The sequence below is a fragment of the Carcharhinus amblyrhynchos genome, chromosome 30 (assembly GCF_965287045.1).
Source record: "Carcharhinus amblyrhynchos chromosome 30, sCarAmb.v2.hapA, whole genome shotgun sequence".
NCBI classification, from domain to species: Eukaryota; Metazoa; Chordata; class Chondrichthyes; order Carcharhiniformes; family Carcharhinidae; genus Carcharhinus; species Carcharhinus amblyrhynchos.
The window spans coordinates 21,876,260-21,900,243 of NC_137353.1; the positions used below are offsets into that span (position 1 = coordinate 21,876,260).

At 45.2% G+C, this 23,984-nt stretch overlaps 1 protein-coding gene across 1 annotated transcript; it reads left to right on the forward strand.

The window, feature by feature from the left end:
- The first annotated feature begins 427 nt into the window (after nt 1-427).
- Nucleotides 428-15,587, forward strand: hspb7 (heat shock protein family, member 7 (cardiovascular)). The gene is made up of 3 exons (XM_080214984.1): nt 428-841; nt 7,768-7,901; nt 15,227-15,587. Exons 1-3 carry the CDS (start codon nt 643-645, stop codon nt 15,410-15,412), a joined length of 519 nt encoding a protein of 172 aa, XP_080071110.1. The 5' UTR covers nt 428-642; the 3' UTR covers nt 15,413-15,587.
- The last annotated feature ends 8,397 nt before the right edge of the window (nt 15,588-23,984 follow it).

The following is a 23,984-nucleotide window of genomic DNA, read 5'->3' on the forward strand; positions in this document are numbered from 1 at the left end:
TCCTGGGGGAAATCACATTAATTCTGCTTTAAACTCACTTGAAATGGGGAAAGGTTTTCTGACAGAGGGCATTGCATCCTCCACAGAGTTTTGCCTCGTTCTGTTGCAGGATTGCTTCAACGAGTGGGCACTTTCCTAACAGCTCCCTTCACTGAAAACGCACAGAAAAATGTAAGGTCCAAAAGGGCCAGGTCGAAGCTTCACCATTGTCCCAAACAGGCCACCCAGAGTCTAAATCAAGTATTTTCCAGCGTCAGCACAGCAGAGCTGCAGCTTTAACAAGAATTGCAGTGCCGGGAGTCACGCCGCTTTTTTAAGTTCTCTGCCGAGCTCGGCTGGAATGTTTGCTATGGGAACACATTCCTGGATCGCTCCATTTGTTTGGAGCACTCTAACGACCTTTCATCTGTTAGAATTTTCACAACTGCGTGTCCGATGTGGCCAGAGCTAAAATTAACAGCAAGTTTTGACATTGGCAGGCAGACTGGTTGGCAGCAGTCTGTATAAAAGCAGAGTGTAATACCGTCAGAGCACAAAAGGCAAATCGGTCTCCGGAAGCTTCTCCAATATTACCTGAGCATCGAAGCAAGAGAGGGGGGCTGCTAAATTTGCTTCTTCTTGTTCTGAGCTTATCTGCTGTCCATGAGTGTCAAATCCTCGACTGCTTTCAAATCTGAGCGCTCCTTCCACCAGAACACCACCTCGTCTTCCTCTTCCTCGGGTCCAAGTTTGGATCAGTGCATGGATAAAACACGGGGTCTCTTTGGGGACGAGTTTGAGAAGTCCTCGATCCTCCACGGAAGTTTCATAAGACCACGCAATGAGCAACTGGGATTTTCAGGCAAGTGAGATTAAGTCCTAACCATCATTTTTTTTATCCACACCAAACGCATTGAAGAATCAAAGCTTCGTGTCATTACTTAAGTTGCTTTGGTTAAATGAAACTGTGTCTTAGGTCTGAAAAAAGAAAGTTCATGTAAAAAAAAATCTTCACAGAAATTAAAAAATAACGATCAGTAAATCTCAAAGGTGGAGTGAGTGACCTAGAATATACTGAGGTTCTCATTATTGTACCTAAACTTAGAATCTTTAAGAAAATTAAATATATGATTGCGGCGGGTGCACTTAAGATACTTTGCAAGATTCAAATGCTTCTACTAAACACTTTGAAACATATCTTTCCACAGCAGCCTTTTTAGAAATGTATGTCTGGTCAAGCACATATTTATGTACATCAATATAAATTTACCTTTGTTTTAAAGTTTATTTATTAGTGTCACAAGTACACAAGGATGGCACCGGAGCGAGGCAACTTCTTGCAGGCTGTACCCAGCACATCCTCTCGTTCTATCTTTCACTCTCATTCTATGCTTTCAAAGCTCTTTTAAACCCTCGCACAATTCTTCAGTTCAATCTCTGATATTAAGTTTACCTTTATGACTGCAAAACTACATTCTGCACCCTCTCCTTTCCTTCTCTATGAATGGTATGTTTTTGTCTATTGTGCGCAAGAAACAATTCTTTCCACTGTATGCTAATACATCTAACGATAATAAATCAAATCAACTCAAAAAAAATAAGCGCTGCAATGAAGCTACTGTGAAAATCCCCTAGTCGCCACACTCCAGCACCTGTTCGGGTACACAAAGGGAGAATTTGGCATGGACAGTGCACCTAACCAGCACGTCTTTTGGACTGTGGGAGGGAGCCCATGCAGGCACATAGGAATTAGAAATATAAGTAGGCCATTCTGCCCTTCGAACCTGCTCCACCATTCATTTTGATCATGGCTGGTCATTGAATTCAATATCCTGATCCCTCCTTCCTCCCATATACCTTGATCCCTTTAGCCCCATGAACTATATCTAATTTCTTCTTGAATTCAGACAATGTTTTGGCCTCAACTACATTCTCTGATAGAGAATTCCACGGCATTCACCAGTGTCTGGGGACACGGGAAAAACATGCAGACTCCACAGAGACAGTGACCCAAGCCAGGAGTCAAACCTGGGTCCCTAACGCTGTGAGGCAGCAGTGCTAACCGTTGTGCCACCATGCCGTCCTTTTTTCTAAGAAACAAATTGAATGACCTAAACATGATTATGCAGAACAAGAGAATATTTTATTTTTTATATATAATCATGGGCCAGAGAGCTAAGGTACAGATTTACTGAAGACTTTGTGCTCAAAGCAGCAAGTTCCACTTTGAGACTGAATGAAGGCAGGAAACAAAAGTACATGGTTAAAAAACTAAGCAGGAGATGATAATGAACAGTTCTTTACAACGAGTAGTCAGTCTGATTTAATCTGAGAACGCTGATTGCCTGAGTGAATTTGAAACCTGCCTTGCTGCACCAACTTCCAAACATTCCAATTTTTAAAATGTTTGCCATGTTTAAAACAATTGCTCCCCGGATTTACTTGTGGAGTTGTGTGTGTTGGTGGATAAAACAAGATTAGTTTTTCCACGATTCTCAACTGGACAGAACACTTCAATAGCATGTAAACTCATACTGATGGGATGTAAATCCTTCTAATTGTCACGTGTAAAAAAATATAAATTAATCCGCAAATATCTCGCTGCACCAGTACTTATGGGCAGCACGGTGGCACAGTGGTTAGCATTGCTGCCTCACAGCGCCAGGGACCCGGGTTCAATTCCTGGCTTGGGTCACTGTCTGTGCAGAGTCTGCATGTTCTCCTTGTGTCCGCGTGGGTTTCCTCTGGATGCTCTGGTTTCCTCCTATAGTCCCAAAATGGTTAGGTGCATTGGCTGCGCTAAATTTTCCCTCAGTGTACCCAAACAAGTGCCAGAGTGTGATGACTAGGGGAGTTTCAGAGTAACTTCGTTGCAGTGTTAACGTAAGCCTACTTGTGACATTAATAAGCAAACTTTACAACTTGTGGAAACTATGGTAATGTATTAAACTTATTAGGATCACATGGTAGTTAAAAAAATCTAAAAATCTCAAAGTTTGTTTAAATAATCAATGACACTTGGATCAGACACAATACATTGATTTTAATCTCTATCACTGATGGTTTAAGGCTTGTGCCCTGATTATCGAGTTAGCAGATTATGTCGTATGTAATGAACGATCCAGAAAAGATCAGGTACCTTCATACAGACAGAACCCTAGGGTTGCCCATGCACACACACCCACACAGAAACAAAAATGAAAAGGAATTGGAACCTGACTGAAAAAGCAACAAAGCGATGGATATATTGAAAATAATGGAGTAACCCTCAATATTCAGTTGGCCAACTCGCCATCTAGGAGATCTTGTGGCACATTGATCAGCATCCCTACCCCTGAGCCAGAGATGCCAGGTTCAAATCTCATCCAAGGAATTGATGGCTATGGATGTTTGTTCGTATGGGTCCAGGGCTGGTACATGGAGCTAGGCCACCACCAATCAGCTTTGATCTTAGTGAATGGCAGAGCCGGCTTGAGGGGCTGAATGGCCCACTCCTGTTGCTATGTTCCGATAATGTGGCCAACATTATCAGCCTGTAAATCTTTCCAATAAGCCTGATGGCAGGTGGTAAAGAGTCAGAGAGTTTCCTGGTCAGCCATCTTGCTGTAGGCAACAGCAGACCATTGTAGCACTTTGCCAAGGCTAATCATGGACCAATCTAATGAAAGTCCATGGCCGTCAAGGCCTTCTTCGGCATGGGATCTGAAATTCACCACAGAGTGTAACAATCACACACACCAGTCAGATCCCCAGGTTCACCTTCATAGAAACATAGAAAAACTACAGCACAATACAGGCCCTTCAGCCCACAAAGTTGTGCCAGAACATGTCCCTACCTTAGAGATTACTCGGCTTATCTATAACCCTCTATCTTACTAAGTTCCATGTACTTATCTAAAAGTCTCTTAAAAGACCCTATCGAATCTGCCTCCACCACCAACGGGAGCCCATTCCATGCACCCACCACTCTCTGAGTGAAAAACTTACCCCTGACATCTCCTCTGTACCTACTCCCCAGCACCCTAAACCTGTGTCCTCTTGTGGCAACCGTTTCAGCCCTGGGAAAAAGCCTCTGACTATCCACTCAATCAATACCTCTCAACATCTTATACACCTCCATCAGGTCACCCCTCATCCTTCGTCTCTCCAAGGAGAAAAGATCTTCAGCTTGGGTTGTTAGCCAATATTTTTTTTTTCTGTTCTTTTCACGGGATGTGGGAGTCACTGACTAGTTCAGCATTTTCATTGCCCATCCCAAATTATAGAATCCGTACAGTGCAGAAGGAGGCCATTTGGCCCATTGATTCTGTACCAACCACAATCCTACCCAGGCCCTATCCCCATAACCCCATACATTTACCCTAACTTGTCCCCCTGACACTAAGGGGCAGTTCAGCATGGCCAATTCACCTAATCTTTGGACTGTGGGAGAAAACCGGAGCACCCAAAGGAAACCCAGGAAGACATAGGAAGAATGTCCACACGGACAGTGACCCAAGCCAAGAACCAAACCTAATGCTGTGGGGCAGCAGTGTTAACCACTGTGCCACCCAAAATCTTGTATCAGTTGGTAGCATTACACTGTGTCTGCTGCCCTTGTTCTTCCAGGTTGTTGAGGTTGCGAGTTTGGAAGGGTTTCGAAGAAGGGTGAAGGTGACCAGGGTGTTACAATTAATCTCAGATCTTCTTGTTCAAGGAGTGATGGGGCTAGACTGGAATCAGCCAGACTTTCTGTCCCTGTCTCTTATCTGTGACCATGGTGGAGAAGTTTGTATAAGGATTTCCAGTCAGGAGTCAAGTGTGATCAGCCTCACTATTCAACATCCCAATGATACACATCATTTCGGTTTACCCAGGAAGATTAGTAAGTCTGGGAATTCCAGAGATGAGAGGTTTGTCACTTGAAGGGAGATTGAACAATTTAGGCCCATTGTCTCTGGAATTTAGAAGAACGGGGAGAGATCAAATTGAGGTGTACGAGATGATAAAAGATACAGATAAAGATAGAGCGGATGCTTCCTCTTGTGGGGCATTCTAGGACGAGAGATCATAGTCCTAAGATAAAGGGTAGCCAATTTAAAACAGAGTTGAGGAGAAACTACTTCTCCCAAAGGGTTGTGAATCTGTGGACTTCGCTTCCCCAAAGTGCATGGGTGCTGGGATAGTGAGTAAATTTAAGGAGGAGTTAGATTTTTAATTGGTAACCAGTTGAAGGCCTATGAGTAGAAGGCAGGAAAATGGGGATCAGGAGCATATCAGCAATGATCAAATGACGGAGTGGACTCGATGGGCCAAATGGCCTCATTCAGCTCCTATATCTTATGAACTTAGAGGTCTACCAACATCCACAGAACCATACAGGTGGCCCGGTGGCACTGCTGCCTCACAGCACCAGAGACTCAGGTTCGAATCCAGACTTGGGTGACTGTCTGTGTGGAGTTTGCACGTTCCCCCCATGTCTGCATGGGTTTTCTCTGGGTGCTCCGGTTTATTCCCACTCTCAAAAGATATGCAGATTAGGCAGATTGACCATGCTAAATTCTCCCTTAGTGTCCCAAGATGTGTAGATTAGGGGGATTAGCAGGGTAAATACGTGGGATCATGTGGATGGGGCCTGAGTGGGATGCTCTGTCAGAGCACAGTGCAGACACAATGGGCCGAATAGCCTCCTTCTGCACTGCAGGTGTTCTGTGAAACAGAGATACTTAATTACTTGCAGAAAAGGAGAGGGGGCAGGACATGAGGATTTTAAAAATACTGGAATTGGAAAGGGAAAAAGAAGATATTGAGAAATCAGGAGACAAGAATAACAAAGAGGAACAAGCAAAATTAGAATTATATTACAATGAAAACAAGCAAACTGATTTTAAATAACCAGGCCTTATTATCAACTAAAGTCCTGAAAAAAAGTTGCATTGGTCTTGAAACATTAACTCTGTTTCTCTCTCCACAGATGCTGCCAGACCCGCTGAGTTTTTCCAGCATTTTCTGTTTTAATTTCAGATAACCAGCATCTGCAGTGTTTTGCTTTTGCTCATCATAGACGGTGGGTGGGATTTTCCGGCCATGCTCGCCTCGAAACCGGAAAATCCCGCCCGAGACCAGCAGATCTTTGCATGGTCCGCTCCTCCAGCTCACCACAATTTCCCTCATAGCTTCGCCATGCTTGCGAATGCAAATTGCTGGACTGGAGATGATTTAGCTACATCTCGGCCGGAACTTTCCAGTCGCTCACACTGGCCGGATTCTCCGATCCTGCCACAGTGAGCAGAGATTTGGCCAAGTTCCCCATCATCGCTTGCTGCGTGATGTGAGCGGCTGGAAAATTCCAGCCCTTATCTCTGCCGTAATCCGTATCGGTGGTAGTACAGAAAAGTCCATTAAAGGCTTCTGAATTAGATTTGGCTAAGTCAGATTTCAAATGCATCTTCCTTCCCTTTTGCCAACATGTATTGCTGCGTTATCAGGATGAACAACATCTGCACTCCATAGTCTTCCTGCAGTCGGAATGTTAATAGGATGGAAAAGGTCACCCCGCTGATTTCAAACTAAAAAATGTCTGGGCATGATAATGACTCATGCTTTTTAACATGTTGCTGGAAATATCTTTCACATGTGTGATAGCAGCTTATTAGCTTGGTTCATCATAGCCCTAATATAGCACTGACTCCAGCGTTAAGCATGTAGTGATTTGCCACCTCGGACCACACGCCTTTATAATGGAGACTGCCCAACGTATCCAACAATATTCCCCCGGGATAACCTAGTCCACCCCTCCACTGTACCCAACACCTCTCCCATCACCCATGGCACCTTCCCATGCAATCGCAGAAGGTGTAACACTTGCACCTTTACCTCTTCCATACTTACCATCCAAAGTCCAAAAGACTCATTCCAGATTAAGCAGCATTTCACTTGCATCTCTTTCAATGTGGTCTCCTCTGTATCAGAGAGACCAAGCATAGGCTGGGTGATTGCTTTGCTGAGCACCTTTGGTCCATGCACAATCAGGACCCTGACCTTCCGGTTGCTTGCTATTTTAATGCACGATCCTGTTCCCATGTCTGTCTTGGCTTGCAGCAATGTCCCAGTGAAGCTCAACGCAAACTGGAGGAACGGCGTCTCATCTCCCGGCTAGGCACTTTACAGCCTTCCGGTATCAACATCGAGTTTAACAACTTCAGATGATTAGCTCTATACCACCTCAACTCCATTGCTTTCATTGTATTTAAATTTTAACTGTTTTATTTGTTTCTTTATTGTATTTCTTTATTTTTCTTCCCCCTCCAACACTTTCCCCCTATTTTATCCCCTTTTCACACCTTTCCTCCCCCTTTGCTTCCCCTTTCTCAATTTTACCTCTCTCGCAACCATCTCCTGCCGCCCTCCCCTCACATCTTCATCTGTCACAGTTTACCCTCTGATTTCAGCTTCTCTGCCGTTTGGCCATTCAACACCCTCTATTCTCTCTATGGGCTGCCATTAGCAGCCTTTCCCCTTGTTTTTGTGGCTATGACTCACCTTTCATTCCCTCATCCTCCAGTATAAATACCTCCCACTTTCTATGCCTTTTAGCTTTGACAAAGAGTCATCTGGACTCAAAACGTCAGCTCTTTTCTCTCCTTACAGATGCTGCCAGACCTGCTGAAAATTTTCCAGCATTTTCTCTTTTGGTTTCAGATTCCAGCATCCACAATAATTTGCTTCTATCCAACCAGAATACATTGTCCATGTCATCAAATGCAAACGTATCCAATGGGACTGAACAATGTGCTTTGCCCCATATAGGCCGCCCTGGAAACATGGGGAACATAAAGACCATGGGAGATAATTACCAGTTCACAGTGGACGTGAGCGACTTCTCGCCTGAAGATATCATCGTCACCACCTCCAATAATCAGATAGAAGTTCGGGCTGAAAAGGTAAGGCACCATTAACAAGCCTTTGATCCACAGCCTGGCCTACAACCTAACAGTTAGAAACCACCATGTCCCTTGGAGGCTTTCCCCTGCGTCCAAAGGAGGTTGCTGCGTGATTCTTATCATCTATGAAAAAAAAGACTTGCTTGTAGCACGGCACGGTAGCACAGTGGTTAGCACTGCTGCTTCACTGCTCCAGGGTCCTGGGTTCAGCTCCCGGCTTGGATCACTGTCTGTGTGGAGTTTGCACATTATCCTCGTGTCTGCGTGGGTTTGCTCTGGTTTCCTCCCACAGTCCAAAGATGTGTGGGTTAGGTTCATTGGCCATCTAAAATTGCCCTTAGTGTCCTGAGATATATAGATTAGAGGGATTAATGGGTAAATATGGGGGTAGGGATTGGGTGGGATTGCGGTCGGTGCAGACTCGACGGGCCGAATGGCCTCTTTCTGTACTGTAGAGATTCTAAGTTTATTTACACAGCGGGGCAAATTTTACCATCCCGCCCATCACGGGAATTGGAGCGGGCGAGGGCCAGATCATGGAAAGGTCTGTTGACCTTGGGCGGGTTTTTCTGGTTTCAGGGTGAATGAGGCCAGAAAATCCCATCCGGCATCTTTCGTAACCCCAGGATGTCTCGATGTGCAATCACTGTGGGAAACGTAGCTGCGCACAATCTCCCACCAAGAGCAATGCGATAAATTAAAGTTCATTTATTAGTATTACAAGTAGGTTTACATTAACACTGCAATGAAGTTACTGTGAAAAATCCCCTCCGGTTCACGTTTAGGTACACTGAGGGAGAATTTTAGCACAGCCGATGCATACTAACCAGCACATCTACTAACCAGCACATCTTTTGGACTGTGGGAGGAAAAGAGAATCTGATGAAGGGCCTCTGAGGAATTGTTTCACTAACAAGTAATGCAATATCCATGAAATATTGCACAAATAAATTCCTTGTGTTACATGACACGTGAAAGTGTGAGGGGACCGGACAGAGTTGTATCACCGCTAACATCACCACCCACACCCTGCAGTGAAATTTGATTCACAGTTAGGTTTTGAATTCTCTTCCTCAGATTTTAAACTCGAATTTTGACACAACTGGGCTTAATGGAAGACAGATGAGCTTCTGAAAATAACTTGGACCCTCAGCGCGCTGGCTGTTTAAATAAGATCTAAACTAAAAACACACTTAATCTCAACTCCACATCCCAGCAATTACCAAACACTACAATATCCTGAACTCATTCCAAGAATTACACATTCCAAATGAATCTGAAGCCTTTTACAGCTAAAATATTTTTACAGAGGTGCCAAATATTCATAAAGGCAGAATTTTATCTTCACCCCCTACTAGCAGGCTTGCAGGGAGCAGCTACTCACTAATCTCCCATTCACTCTACCTCTCCCCAGTTACACGGTCTCCCCGGTTAGGAGGAAAGAGAACCTGGGGAATGGTCTCTGAGGGATTGTTTCACTACCAACAAATGCAACATCCATGAAACATTGTCACAAATAATGTTTAGGCCGGCCCACCCTTCTCCCAGTTGAAGCCATTAATGATGTGGAGATGCTGGTGTTGGACTGGGATGGGGCACAGTAAGAAGTCTCACAATGCCAGGTTAAAGTCCAACAGGTTTATTTGGTAGCACAAGCTTTTGGAGTGCTGCCCCTTCCTCAGGTGAGTGAAGGTGACCTCATGAAGCAGCAAAAGCTTGTGATTCCAAATAAACCTGTCGGACTTTAATCTGGTGCTGTGAGGTTTCTTACTGCGTCTAATTAATGACCACCAAAGACCCATTTCCTGCACAGCTTCAGTTTTTGGATGTGTTGGGAGATCAGGGACAAGACAGTAACTCAAGCCTTAACGGGGAGTTGTGTGGGTGTTGTCTCCATTGACAAACTCATTGAAACAAATGTCCCTCCCCAAACCCTACCCTCTGGGTAGTCCCTCCTCACCTGGCTCCCCTATCAATAACCCCCCGCCTCCCCTCCGCGCCCAATCTCTGCCCATCTCCCTAGGGTCTCACCATTGTTCCCCACCTAAGACCCGCATGCTTATAGTGGGGCGGCATGGTGGCACAGTGGTTAGCATTGCTGCCTCGCAGCACCAGGGACCCAGCTTCAATTACCGGCTTGGGTCAATGTCTGTGTGGGGATCTGCGCATTCTCCCCATGTCTGCGTGAGTTTCCTCCAAGAGCTCCGGTTTCCTCCCACAGTCTGAAAGACGTGCTGGTTAGGTGGATTAGCCATGCTAAATTCTCCCTCAGTGTACCCAAATAGATGCCAGAGTGTAGCGACTAGGGGATTTTCACAGTAACTTCATGGCAGTGCTAACGCTAAGAAATAAACTTAAAATTTAAATCTTCCTGGACTCTTGGGAATTAAGACAGTGGGGACCACTTGCAGTTCCAGCACTGTCCACTGCAGCCTCGGGCACTAGAGAGCTGTCAGCCTTACCGAGGCATGACTTCCTCCCCAGTGAGGGTTCAATGTCCCATTTCCACTCAATTAACACTTGTTGGGGCATTAAATGGCTACAGAGCAGCCAGTATCAGAAGTGATGCCTTCTCCACCAACTCCTTAGCTGGTGGGAAGGCAAAGCCCACCATTCTAAGAATCTGGGCCGTGGATGCGGCACAGAAGGAAGCCATTCAGCCCATCATGGCTGTGCTTGTTCTTTGAGTGAGTTACCAATGAATCCCAATCCCCTGCTTTTTCCTTATAGCGCCGCAAATATTTCCCTTCCAGTATTCACCTGATTCTCTTGTGGAAGTTGCCTTGCAGGCAGTACATTACAGATCAAAACAAGTAGCTACATAGAGAAAAAAGGTTCCTTCGCTAAAATATGTTTGTAATAAGTCCTCGGATGCAGAAGCTCCTTCACCAAAATCCCTTTATTTACAAGTCAGACAACAGCATTTGGAGTTCTTTCAGTCAACAGTGTACACTCAGAGTCCCAGAGGAACTGACACGCCTGGGTAAGTACAAAGCAAGGGGCTTCCTGATTGGTTTGGCCCTTAATCAGGGAGTTCATATTCTAAAAGGCCCACCTCAATTGCCTGATTAAAGTCATTACAATGTTCAAGGGAACATTTGTCAGCTTTATACAAAGAACAGATAATGCTGTCACCCTGTCAGCACCTGGAAAGTTCTTCATCATTCTGCATCAATAAATTACCTCAGAGCTACACCCAGCCCTGTGGCCTGTGCCGCCTCCTCTGGCCAGCTCAACTCAACACGTGTTTCCCTACCTCCAACAAATCCAAGCGGATAAAGGTTAGGAACCGCTCTGAGGCTGTGCAACAGAGAAGGTCATGTGAGAAGACGGGAGGTGCAGCAAAACACATTTGAATTTTGGGCGGGTGATTGCAATTTGGTAATGCAAAGGGCTGTCAACTGCTAAGCTCGAACCCATTCTTACATTCTCTGACTGGTGTTGGTGAGCACTCACACCCCAAGCACTGTGGGTGCCTATTGAAGGTCTTGGGCTACTGAACAGGACTCTGAAATAACTCCCAGTAAGGCCGTGTGTTTCCGATAGGCTGTATGTCCCTCTCCCCCTCTTCAAATCCTGGAATTGTGCCACCGATTTTCCCCAAATCCTTTAGACGGGATGTGCCTTCTTAAGACGGCTTACATTATCTCACTGCCTGCCTCTCTATTTTTTGTCAGTCCTCCAGTTTTTCAGTATAATTAAGTAGTCATGATGACACCAGCTTGCATGGTTCACACTGCTCCTCTCTCGCAGGAAGAGGCTATTGTGAGCCTTCGATAGAACTAAAGGCTCTCACCTCCCCCCTTCACCCCAGAATCTCAACTCACCAATTGCAGCATCCAATCTCAAATCAAAACCTCAAAATGATTTTCCATCTATCATATCGTTTATCAGGTCATTCCAAAGATTTTATCACTTCCTGAGATCTGGTTTCACTTATTTAAGTTTATTTCCTTTCCCCTGCCGTTTGGTTTACCTTACCCGGACAATTTAATGTTTTATTCACCAGAACGAGGTCTCTCCCTAACTTCCATGGGTGGCACAGTGCCAGGAACCCGGGTTCAATTGTGGCCTTGGGTCACTGTGTGGAGTTTGCACATTCTCCCAATGTCTGCGTGGGTTTCTTTTGGCTGCTCTGGTTTCCTCCCACAGCCCAAAAGATGGTTAGGTGGATTGGCCATGCTAAATTGCCTCTTAGTGTCCAAAGATGTGTAGACTAAGTGGGGTTATGGGGTTAAGGCAGTGACGTAGGCCTGGATATTTTTTCGGAGTGTTGGTGTGGACTCAATGGGCTGAATGGCCTCCTTCTGTATTGGTTATTTAGAACTCAAGCTTCATCATTTTAAGAAATTAGTGATAATCCCTCAATGCTTATCACACTCTTAAATGTCAATTCATTGGATGGAATCAGCCACTCGATCCCTGCCACCAATGGGAGTCTTGGCTTGTGGGACGGACAATCCTGTGGGAACTGTACAATTGATTTGACAGTGGGAATCGATGGTGGGAGCTTGAGGTTCCAATGATCATGGCAGGGTAATGGCAGGAGGTCACCAGGAAACCCTTTCACATCCCTTTGTCAGGATGCAGATGAGCATCTGACTAGAATCTTCCCTCAGCACCCAATCATTTCCCCTACTCCGCCGGCACAACCTGACACTGGTCTGGATCACGTGCAGATCACCATGGCGGGAATATGTCGGGGTTCACCAGGATGAAGTCCAGGGACAGCTTGCGGAGAGCGGAGGAGAGGGAGGCCTCCAGCATTTGGAAAGGAAAGCAGAGCAAATGAGATACTGTCTGCCCCACTGCGAGAAAAGCCTGGCTGCATAATAAATAAACCCAACACCGCGTCATTTGCTGTTATTTGTTTCTTCAAAAGGAACTCTTCAAATGCTGACAATAAAAATATAACAAAACTCGCTCCAACTTATAAATCAAAGAAACGTCATTACTTCAAACTTGTGGCTTCGCCCTGGACCACTACAAGCGCCCCACAATTCCCAACAGGTTCTTATTTATAGTGACCATCACATCATTCTGTAATTGGTTCCATGGTTTACTGGATCAGCTGACCCTTACAGCTTGTTACCATTGATCATATTACATCCAATACAAAAATGTTACATTCTAACATTATTTCCCTCTGAGCTTCGGGCAGAAAACACTCTTGTTTCCCGACCCCTCCATGGGATATTGGTCCAGAGAGGTCTTATTGTGTCTTATAATAACTAAATATCATTTAGCTATGGGATTGTTTGATTGTGTGTGTGGAGTTTAGATGGGGTTCTTTGAGGCTTGTCTATTCTCCCAAAGTAATCTTTTTTTGTTAGTCATTCATGGGACAGGGGCATCGCTGACTGGACCAGCATTTATTGCCCATCCTTAGTCGCCCTTGAACTGAGTGGATTGCTAGGTCATTTCAGAAAACAATTGAGAGTCAACCGTATTGCTCTGACTCTGGAGTTACATAATATAGGCCAGACCAGGTAAAGATGGCAAATTTCCTTCCCTAAGGGACATTAATGAACCAGATGGGATTTTCTGACAATCGACAGTGGTTTCACAGTCATCAGTAGATTCTCAATTCCAGATTTTTTTAAATTGAGTTCAAATTCTACCATCTGCTGTGGCAGGATTCGAACCCAGAACACTAGCTGAGTTTCTGGATGAATAGTCTAGTAATAATACCAGTAGGTCACCACCTCCCCATAATCTGTAGTTTATTAAAACCATTCCGATTCATTTACAGTTCCTGTGCACACATCTGGAATTCTGTCTGAGGTCGGAACTTCTCCTTCCTCCAGATCTCTGTTACTCAATCATGTGATGTTACATCATCATTACATCAGCATCATGTGCTTCTGATATTAACCCTTTACTCTACATTTAATACCCATTATTGGTCTGGCTTACACATGATTCTCATTCCAACCTGGTTCTCTCTTCACACCATCTAGAGTGGGGTAGCAGGATGCAGATTTGTGGAAACAAAAATTGTGTGAAGACAGCTCACTACGTATTAAAAATGGATTCTTGGGATGGGAAAGGCAGGATTTTGATGTGCCTCCCAGTCTCTTTGAGGACATAAAAAGTCAACCACAAAGAACAGGGCTGAAGTCACATCAAATTTCGAACAATCCTGTCACACCTTGAAATACGTTAGCCAGATTGCTGCTGACTTCAATAATCTGACAGCTTTCACAGTCCGGTAGTTTTCTGGTAGTGGGATAGGGTCTGGATAAGATGCACCGTCAGAGCCGGTGAGGATTTGATGGGCCAAATAGCCTCCTTCTTCACTGTAGGTATTCTATATACTTTCCCAAAATGTGCTGCTGGTGAATAAAGGATTGTGGCCAATGTGACAATTAACCCAATGTGACCCTTAGTCTTTAAGCATCTTAGACATGCTACTGAATTATAAAGCTGGAGTGGACAAATGTCTATATTCAATGCATCTGGCCCTGGAAACATTTCTGGATTAACGCAAAAGCAATTAAAGTGTTAAAGATTGTCATGCCTTTGGTGTGTTTCCTATTATATAGCATTGAAAATGTCCTTAATAAACATTGACAGCTCTTGTACTCCCAACAAGAGAAATCCTCCCAATTATCATCACTGTCGATAAACATGAGAGATTATTCCCTTCAGGCAGTTAGCATGATTTCACACTCAGCCTGTCTAAATGTGGGTTTTCACATGCTCAAGCCTACTTGTGACACTATTAAACAAACATACTATACCTGTTCCACTCGCCACACTCAGAATCGGCACCCTCACAGCAGGGTACAGGGGAGTAGGAGGAGGAACAAGGTGGAATGGAATATTGGGATGATTTGTGGTTAAAAAAAATTGTGGGTGACATGGTGGCACAGTGGTTAGCACTGCTGCCTCACAGTGCCAGGGTCCCGGGTTCAATTCCGGCCTCAGGTGACTGTTTGTATGAAGTTTGCACATTCTCCCGTGTCTGTGCGGGTTTCTTCCGGGTACTCCGGTTTCCTCCCACAGTCCAAATATGTGAGAATTAGGTGCACTGACCATGCTAACTGACCCTAAAGTGAGGGAATTAGCAGGGTAAATATGTGGGCATGATGTGGAGATCCTGCAATCATCATCTGATGAAGGATTAGCGCTCCAAAAGCTTGTGCTACCAAATAAATCTGTTGGACTTTAACAGATGTGGAGTTACAGGGATAAAGCCTGGGTGGGATTGTGGTCGGTGCAGCCTCGATGGGCTGAATGGCCTCCTTCTGCACTGCGGGGATTCTATGATTCTAAACACCTGTGCCGCATTCAAATATAAAGCAAATTCCTTTCATTTCCAGCTGGCTGCAGATGGAACTGTAATGAACACATTCACGCACAAATGTCAGCTCCCAGATGACGTGGACCCCACCTCCCTGACCTCGGCTCTGGGTGACGATGGGACGCTGACGATTAAAGCGAAGAGGCACCCGGCCAAGCACACCGAACACGTGCAACAGACTTTCAGAACTGAGATTAAGATCTGAGCAGGCAAGCGGCGAGAGTGGGTAATGGAGGGTGGGTGCTTGTTAATGCCAGTGGCTGCGTCCTGTCACGCAGAATGCAGCACGTGCTGGTGTCTCACACCCCACCCTACCATTGTAAAATATTATCTCAACTCTTGTAAGCTTGGAATCAGTGAGTAAAGCCCGTGCAATCAGATATTTGACACTTCCTATCGCATTATTTAGTAATTCCATTCATATCATGTATCCATTATTAACCTACGACACAATACAGTGGCAGACTCGTTCGAATGTTTTCCTGTACCAAAATGACTGCTAGTTGCATTGAATGAAGCCAATAATGGTGATAATCCAATGCTCCGAGTGTGTGAATGGTCTTGTCACGTAAGGTAAAACAGATCAGCAGCATTGGTCGAAGAGTTTATCAGTTGATCCCCTCCTAGTTTAACTCTCCTGTATATGAGTTTTTGTACATAGATTTGCAGCATTGCGCTGTGTATTTGTTATTTGACAAGCGATTCGCTTCTGTGACTTGGATGATTGTGGAAGAGAGCGTGTGTTGTTAATGGTATTACGAAAGGAATGGTCACAGAACGGAAGAATATAACACCAGTCAGGAATCGGCAAAGGCCATTACCTCCAACAGAACTGCCCCTTTATACACAGATGTGAACACAAGCGATAAAATGTGGCCAAGGTGTCTGAACCTCCACTTAAGTCACGATGCTGCCATTTTCCCCGCACACAAACATAGGCATTAGGAGCAAGAGTAGGCCACCCAGCCCCGCAAGCCCACTCGCCATTCAGTAAGATCATGGCCGATCTGATTGTAACCTCAAAATTCCCATTCTCGCCTCGTGCCCCCGATGACCTTTCCCCCTTCACTCATCGCGGTTGCATTTCTACCTGCTGCGTTCTCCTCTGGATGCAGTAAATGCCTAAAAACCCCTTAATACAATCATTTAATCATCAGACCAAAATATCTAGCTGGTAGCTCTGTACTGAGAGAGGTGAGGACAGGGGTGAGAGATAGAATGTCTCAAACTCAGCCCGTGGAAGCTGAAACTGAGACAGCTTTACCCAATAATGTTAATGTGCCCAGATACCCCTGGAAGTTCTCAGCTTATATTTGTGATTCTTTACTACAAAAGGATTTTACAGTAAAAGCAGTTCTGGTTCATATCTGACAATGGCAATGGATTCCAATTCACAACCTATCGATAAAATGAGGAACCACAGATGAGAGAGAGAAGACCTTGGTTCATGAATGCTCCTCCTAGTAAGGTGTTGGCCTTGCCTCTTTAGTTAGACGACCATGGATGCAAGGCCACAGAGGTAGTGGGAATACAAGCAGGGCCCTTTCAGTTCCGTCTTGTGGTTTTAAAACATTCTACTTGAAGGTTGGCCACCTATCCTGCTGTTGGGGTCCCCACCAATTCCAAACAGATGATCCAGTCTGGTTTATGCGCGTACTAGCCCACCCACCCTTAGGCCTATTGAAGGCTTTAAGTGACCAATTATTCCCAACTTAAGGCCCTTAATCTGCCTCCACTGCCATAATACACCAATCACCCAAAGACAGCTCAGAGCGAGAAGGCCATCTTCTTTTTAATACAAATTTAATGAAAGGGCGGGAAGAAAGTTGGGGAGTATTATTCCGAAGTGCTGGTGTGTACTGGGGGCATCTATCCCCAAGATGTTAGCCCCCATTTGGGTCTCCTGGTCTCCAAAACCTACCCCCCTCCCAACACCCATCTCTAGGGCACTCGATCCCTCCCAGTGTCCATCTTCAATCCTGGGGGGTCTCCATGCAGTCCCCAGCGGCCCCCAGCAGAGTTCTGCTACTGCAGGGGCTGGAAGCTATCAGGTTGGCTGGAAGCTCTCAGTGAGTCCGACCTGCATCTTGTGTAAGCCACTCAGAGTGAGTTACCAACGCGGGTGCGACTTTATTTCAGTCAACTGACTTTTTGCTTTCGACTGCACCCCCTCTTCAGTTATTTAAAAAACCTTTTGTTACAGTTTTGTTTGCACTTCAGCCCCACGTTCCTGATCTACAGGCAGCTGGTGGGGAGAGGAGTGGGAAAGTAGGAGGAACTCCTCGTGAGCCTGCTCCTGGACCCGGCTAAACTCATCACCAACAGGCCAGGCAGCCAGTGACTGAGGGGGTCATCCGACAGGCCTGTCTGTCCCTCCACCACAGACAATCACAGCCGGGTGCCTCTGGAGAGGGAGCATGCAGTAACTGTCGGCACAGTCAAGACCTTCCATGCTCGTTGGGCACCGCAGGGACTGGGATGCCTTATTGACCCTATTAATCACATTTTGGTTTGATGTTTTAAGTTTGATTTGGGATTTGGTTTTTATTGAAGGCAGTGTCCCTTTTATTTTGTCCCTCAGTTTGTCTGAATCCCTGTAGTGCGGAAGGAGGCCATTCTGCCCATCGGGTCTGAGCTGACTCTGACCCAGTATCATACCCAAGCCCTCACCCCTGCCCTATCCCCATAACCCCACAAACTTACCATAGCTAATTATTCTAATGTACACATTATTTGGACACTGAGGGGCAGCTTGGTTTGGCCAATCCGCCCAACCTGCACATCTTGGGAGTGTGGGAGGAAACCGGAGCACCCGAAGGAAACCCACGCCAACACAGGGAGAACATGCAGACAGTGACTCAAGCTGGGAACCAAACCCAGGTCCTTGGCACTGTGAGACAGCAGTGCTAATCACTGTGCCACCATGCTGCCACAAATTGATTTAGTTTTGTACAAGAGTTGGAAGTGACTTTTCTTCCTGACTTCACTCCCTCCCATCCTCCCCTCTCACCAGCTCCAACCCCTCATTTGTGGAACTTCGCTGACTGCAAATTACCCTACGTTTCCTTACATCAAAACAGTATCACCACTTCAAAGACTTTGTTGGTTGCTAAGCGCTTGAGAAGTCATGAAAGCTGCCATGAATAAAACTGTAAGCTTGCTGTTCCTTTCTGTAATACCCTTTTGTCCTAGCAGCCTGTCGCATTGTAAATACTCCAATGCTTCACCCTATTCCCCAGCAGAATATTACAAGCAGTTTATTACTTTATTGAATTTTTACTTATCCAAAGTTCTTCCTAAATCTTTTTCTCATTCATAGAGGTTTTGTTCTCTGGTGTTAGTTTCTTGGATTACTACAAATATGGATTCCACATTTATCTTATCTACACCAGTTAATAAGTGTATCTGAGAGTCACAGAGATATACAGCATGGAAACAGGCCCTTTGGCCCAACTCGTCCATGCCAACCAAGTTTCCTAAACTGAACTTGATGCGGATCCACTTCTGCCCGCTCTATAAAATTTAGTTTAATTCCTCGATCATGCCCTTTATACCTGTCGGGTGGAATTTTCCTGTCCCGCCAACCACTTGAATCGTAGCAGGCGGGACACGGACCATGTCTGTTGACCTCGGGTGGGATTTTCTGGCTTTGGAGTGAGCATGTCTGGAAAATCCCGTTGCTGGAGTTTTATTACTTGACATAATTTCCTAGGCGCCATAGGATTTCAGAGTGTCAAGCCTGTTATGTTGAGAACAGCTCCAGACCTCTCCATCTCGCAACACCTTCTTTTCCCCACAAACAGTTTTTCCGATTCGAGCTTCTTTCTTAAAGGAGTTTTGATCATCCCGTGTTTAGAAAGTTGTCAGGAGTCCTCTAGAAAGCACATAGTGAAGTTACAGAGCATGGAGGCTCTCCATGGATTTACACCTGAAACATTCACAGATAAGGCTTTCTGAGGGTTCACGGCTGTCCCACCCTATATGTGCATCTGAACACAATTAAGTACAGGCCACTTTAGAAAGGAATTCCTGGATAGTTCATTTTTAACCCATTCTAATGTATCCCCCACTTAGAGTCAGTACTTGTTTTGATGTTACTATTACATAAATAAATATATTTTTTCTTTCCTGTTATATCTAACAGAATTCCGCTGTATTTGCGTTTTAATAAATAAACATACTCCATTCTGATTTCATGGAGGTCTGAGTGTTGTTCTGGAAGTTATGTAACACAATGCCAGCAACAGCTTTATGCAGCTGCGATCGCCAAATATACCTTCATTGCTTCAGAATAATATGCTCGGGTGGCGTTTGACTCAAAGCAAGGCTATATCCTGGTGGGCACTGTCCTTCATCACTGAACTCCAGTGTCCAAGTTCGAGGGGCAGTTGCAAAGAGGTCAATCAATCGCCAGAGAGGGCTTTTGTCACAAGCAGAACACAACGAAGTAAATGCAGCAAAACGTGAGGACTCCTTAGCCCTTACCATCCTGTGCCAGCGTCACGGCGTGACAATGGGAATGCTTGTGTCCATCTTATGACCTCAAAGTCTCACCCACTTTCTCCACACTTTGTTTCTTCATCCAGCCTTTTATAGTTTTCTATCTCTTTGCTATCAAACTCCCGCTCTTCTACACATCCTTGTCCCAGAACCATGGGGTTATGGAAGGAGGCTGTTCGGCCCATCGAGTCCATACCATAGCTCTCTCTGTCAATCCTGTTCCCCTGCTCTATGTCTGCATCCCTACAAGATTATGGTCTTCAGGTGCCCAGGCGACTTCCTTTGGTGATTATTGATTGGCACAGTTTTCACAGTGGGCAGCGAGTCCCAGGCCAGGACCACCCCCCTGTACAAAACCATTCGTCCTCACATTCCACCGGCATCTCTGCCCAAAACCTGAATTCTGTGTCACTCTTCCCAGTTCACGGGAAGAGCTTTCAAATTCCCCATCCCTGGCACTTGCATCTTCCCTTTGCTTCATTCCTGTTTCGTACATTCCTCCCCAAAAATGTCAATAGTTGGTTTTCCGACACCTCCCCCTCACGGGAATGGGTGGCACGGTGGCACACAGCAGGGACCCAGGTTCAATTCCAGCCTCGCTGTCTGTGTGGAGTTTGCACATTCTCCCCGTGTCTGCGTGGGTTTCCTCCTGGTGCTCCCATTTCCTCCCACACTCCAAAGATATGTGGGTTAGGTTGATTGCCCATGCTTAAGTGCCCCTTAATGTCAGGGTGATTAGCAGGGTAAATAAGTGGGGTTACGAAAACCTGGGTGGGTTTGTTGTCGGTGCAGGCTTGATGGGCCAAATGGCCTCCGTCTGCACCGTAGGGATTCAATGAATTATTACAATTCCTTCTATTGTTTTAGTGCCTATTTTGTGCTGAGTAGATCAAACAATGCTCCCATTCCTTGGCCAGGCCCTCAGTTCTTATTTATTTAAAGGCTTATTTCTATTTAAGGCTGCACGTCTGCCAGAGAAGCCAATCTCTTAGTGAGGCAGTGGAGATGTAGATTAGACCATGTATATAACATTCTCCCCAGGAGGGAAAAAAATCCCATTCCTCAGCCTTGAGTCAGCCCCAGCGAACACACAGATAACACCACACCCTGTCTGAGACTATTGCTAATCACACTGGAACATTATGTGCCTGGAGACTGGAGCCAACATTTCAAAGCCTCATGACAGGTCCCTGGAAAGTTGCTGAGGGAGAAAGCTAATGTCCGCTGGGAATTTGCTCCCTAATTGCACTTTGGCCCTTACTGGCCCTTCTGACAGCAGTTAATACAAGTATATAAATCATTCCTCATTCGTTCCAAAGGTTAGTGGATTGGCCATGCCAAATTGGTGTCCCAAGATGTGTAGGTTGAGGGAATAGCAGGGTAAATATGTGGGATTACCAGGATGGGGTCTCGGTGAGATGTTCTCATTTCTTTATTATTATTTAGTTTGTTATTTATTAGTGCCACAAGTAGTCTTACATTAACACTTCAACTAAGTTACTGTGAAAATCCCCTAGTCGCCACACTCCTGTTTGGGTACACTGAGGGAGAATTTAGCATGGCCAATGCATCTAACCAGGCTGTGGGAGTAAATTGGAGCACCCAAGGAAACCCACGCAGACATCGGAAAACGTGCAAACTCCACACAGGGAGTGACCCAAGCTAGAAATCAAACCTGGATCCCTGGCACTGCGAGGCAGCAGTGCGAACCACTGTGCCACCGTGCCACTCTAAAGTGGCTCTAGTGGAGAGTCAGTACAGACTCAATGTGCTGAGTGTCCTCCTTCTGCTCTATAGGGATTCTATGAGCGCGATTTTACCAGCCATTCACGCCACACTCCTGCTGCAGCGAAGTTGGAGGACTGTGGACCTGTACGCCCAGATGTATGTTTTCTATTTATAGATTTGATTTTTTCTTAGAGCAATGCAGAAATGTCATTAGTTTGTAAGTGTGTTGGAACATTATTTATGAGGTTTTATACAATGCTTCAAAATTTACTCTCTCTATCTTCCAGCAGCTTTGAGTTTCTTTTGTGATGTCTGATTACTTTGCTCTGAATCAACACCCAGACTTAACCAATCAAGCACAACAAACATGAATCATTTACCAACTCACATGATCAAGTACAGAGCAATTGAATGCTACACAATTCACTGATGGCTCCAGAGTTATTTCCTCTAATTTTCTCACTCAGATCAGTCACTGCCGTTTACTGCAGCACGATGGGAAAATCCCACTGGTGTGTAACATTTCACCCCATGATTCTATGAAATCCACAAATACGGAATATCGTCCTCGTGGCTCCACGGGTAAAAGCAGTGCCACATGTGATGAGACAGCTTGGACTTGATGTTCCCACCTTCCTTTCCTTGTTACCTGTTATCAGCCAGGACAGTAAGCACTGCCCTACAGGAAGAATCCCATAGCTCTTGTTCAAAGTAACTGTGATACCTTCCATGGTTAAATAAGGGGATGGTAGCATGGTGGTATACATTACTGAACGAGTAATCCAGAGAGCTGGACTAATGCTCCAGAGGAATTGGTTCAAATCCCATTTCGGCAAGCTGGAGGAATTTAAATAATAAAAGCTCCTGCAATCTGTATTGGTTTGCTCCCCTCATCTAAGGAAAGGTGTACTGGCATTGGAGGCAGTCCAGACATGATTCACCTGGGTATGGAGGAATTTTCTTATGAGGAGAGGTTGAGTAGTTTGGGTCAGTATTCGTTGAAGCTTAGAAGAACGAGAAGCGACTTTATTGAGACATACAGGATTCTCAAGGGATTTGACAGGGCGGACACTGACAGGTTGTTTCTCCTTGTGGGAGAGTCTGGAACTAAAGGGCGTAATCTCAGAATAAGGGGTCTCCCTTTAAGACAGAGATAAGGAGGAATTCATTCTCTCAGAGAATAATAAATCTGTAGAATTCTTCACTGCAGGGGGTTGTAGAGGCTAGGTCATTGAATATGTCCAAGGCTGAGAGGCAAAATGGATTTTTAGTAAGTTAATTAGGCATCGGAGCAGAATTAGGCCATTCGGCCCATCGAGTCCACTCCGCCATTTGGTCATGACTGATATGCTCCTCATCCCCATTTTCCTGCCTTCTTCCCATAACCCTTCAACCCATTACCAACTAAAAATCTGTCTAAATCCTCAAATTTACTCACTGTCCCAGAATCTACTGCACTTTGGGGTAGCGAATTCCACAGATTCACAACCCTTTGGGAGAAGCAGTTTCTCCTCAACTCTGTTTTAAATTTGCTGTCCCTTTTCCTAAAAGCATGACCTCTCATCTTAGAACGCTCCACTAGAGGAAGCATCCGCTCCACGTCTACTTCCTTCATACCTTCTATCAACTTGAATACCTCAATTTGATCTCCCCTCACTCTTCTAAATTCCAGAGAGTAGAGGCCTAAACTGTTCAGTAAGGGATTCAGGAGTTACGGGGATAAGGCAGGAAAGTGGTGCTGAGGATTATATCAAATCAGTCGAGACCTCTTTGAATGGCAACTCAATGGGCAGAATGGCCTATTTCTGCTCCTATGTCTTATGGTCTTAGAACAAAGAACAGTACAGCACAAGAGCAGGCCCTTCAGCCCACCAAGCCTGCGCCAAAACATGATGCCTTTCTAAATTACAGACCTTTTTGCCTCTACACTGTCCATATCCCTCTATTCCCTGCCTATTAATGTATTTGTCAAGATGCCTTTCAAACTTTACTATTGTATCTCTTCTACCACCTCCTCTGATAGTGCATTCCAGGCACCTACCACCCTCTGTGCAAAACACTTGCCTCTCACATGTCCTTTAAACTTTCCCCCTTTTACCTTAAAGCTATGTTCCCCAGAAATTAACATTTCTAAAGACCCCCAACTATTCATTCAATCCAGACCTTTGATGATTTTGTAAACTGCGATCAAGTCGCCCCCTCAGCCTCCAACGTTCAAACGAAAACAAACCAAGTTTATTCAATCTCTCCTCAGAGCTAATGCCCTCCAAACTAGGCAACATCCTGGTAAATCTTTTCTGTACCCTCTCCTAAGTCTCCACATCCTTCTGGTAGTGTGGCGACCAGGACTGTACAGAATATTCCAAATGTGATCTAGCTAAAGTTCTATACAGCTGCAACACGACTTGTCGATTTTATATTCTATGCCCCGACTGATGAAGGCCAGCATGCCATATGCCTTCTTGCCCACCTTAACCACTTGTGTTGCCACTTTCAGGGAACTGTGGACCTGTACACCCAGATGTATGTTTTCTATTTATAAATTTGAT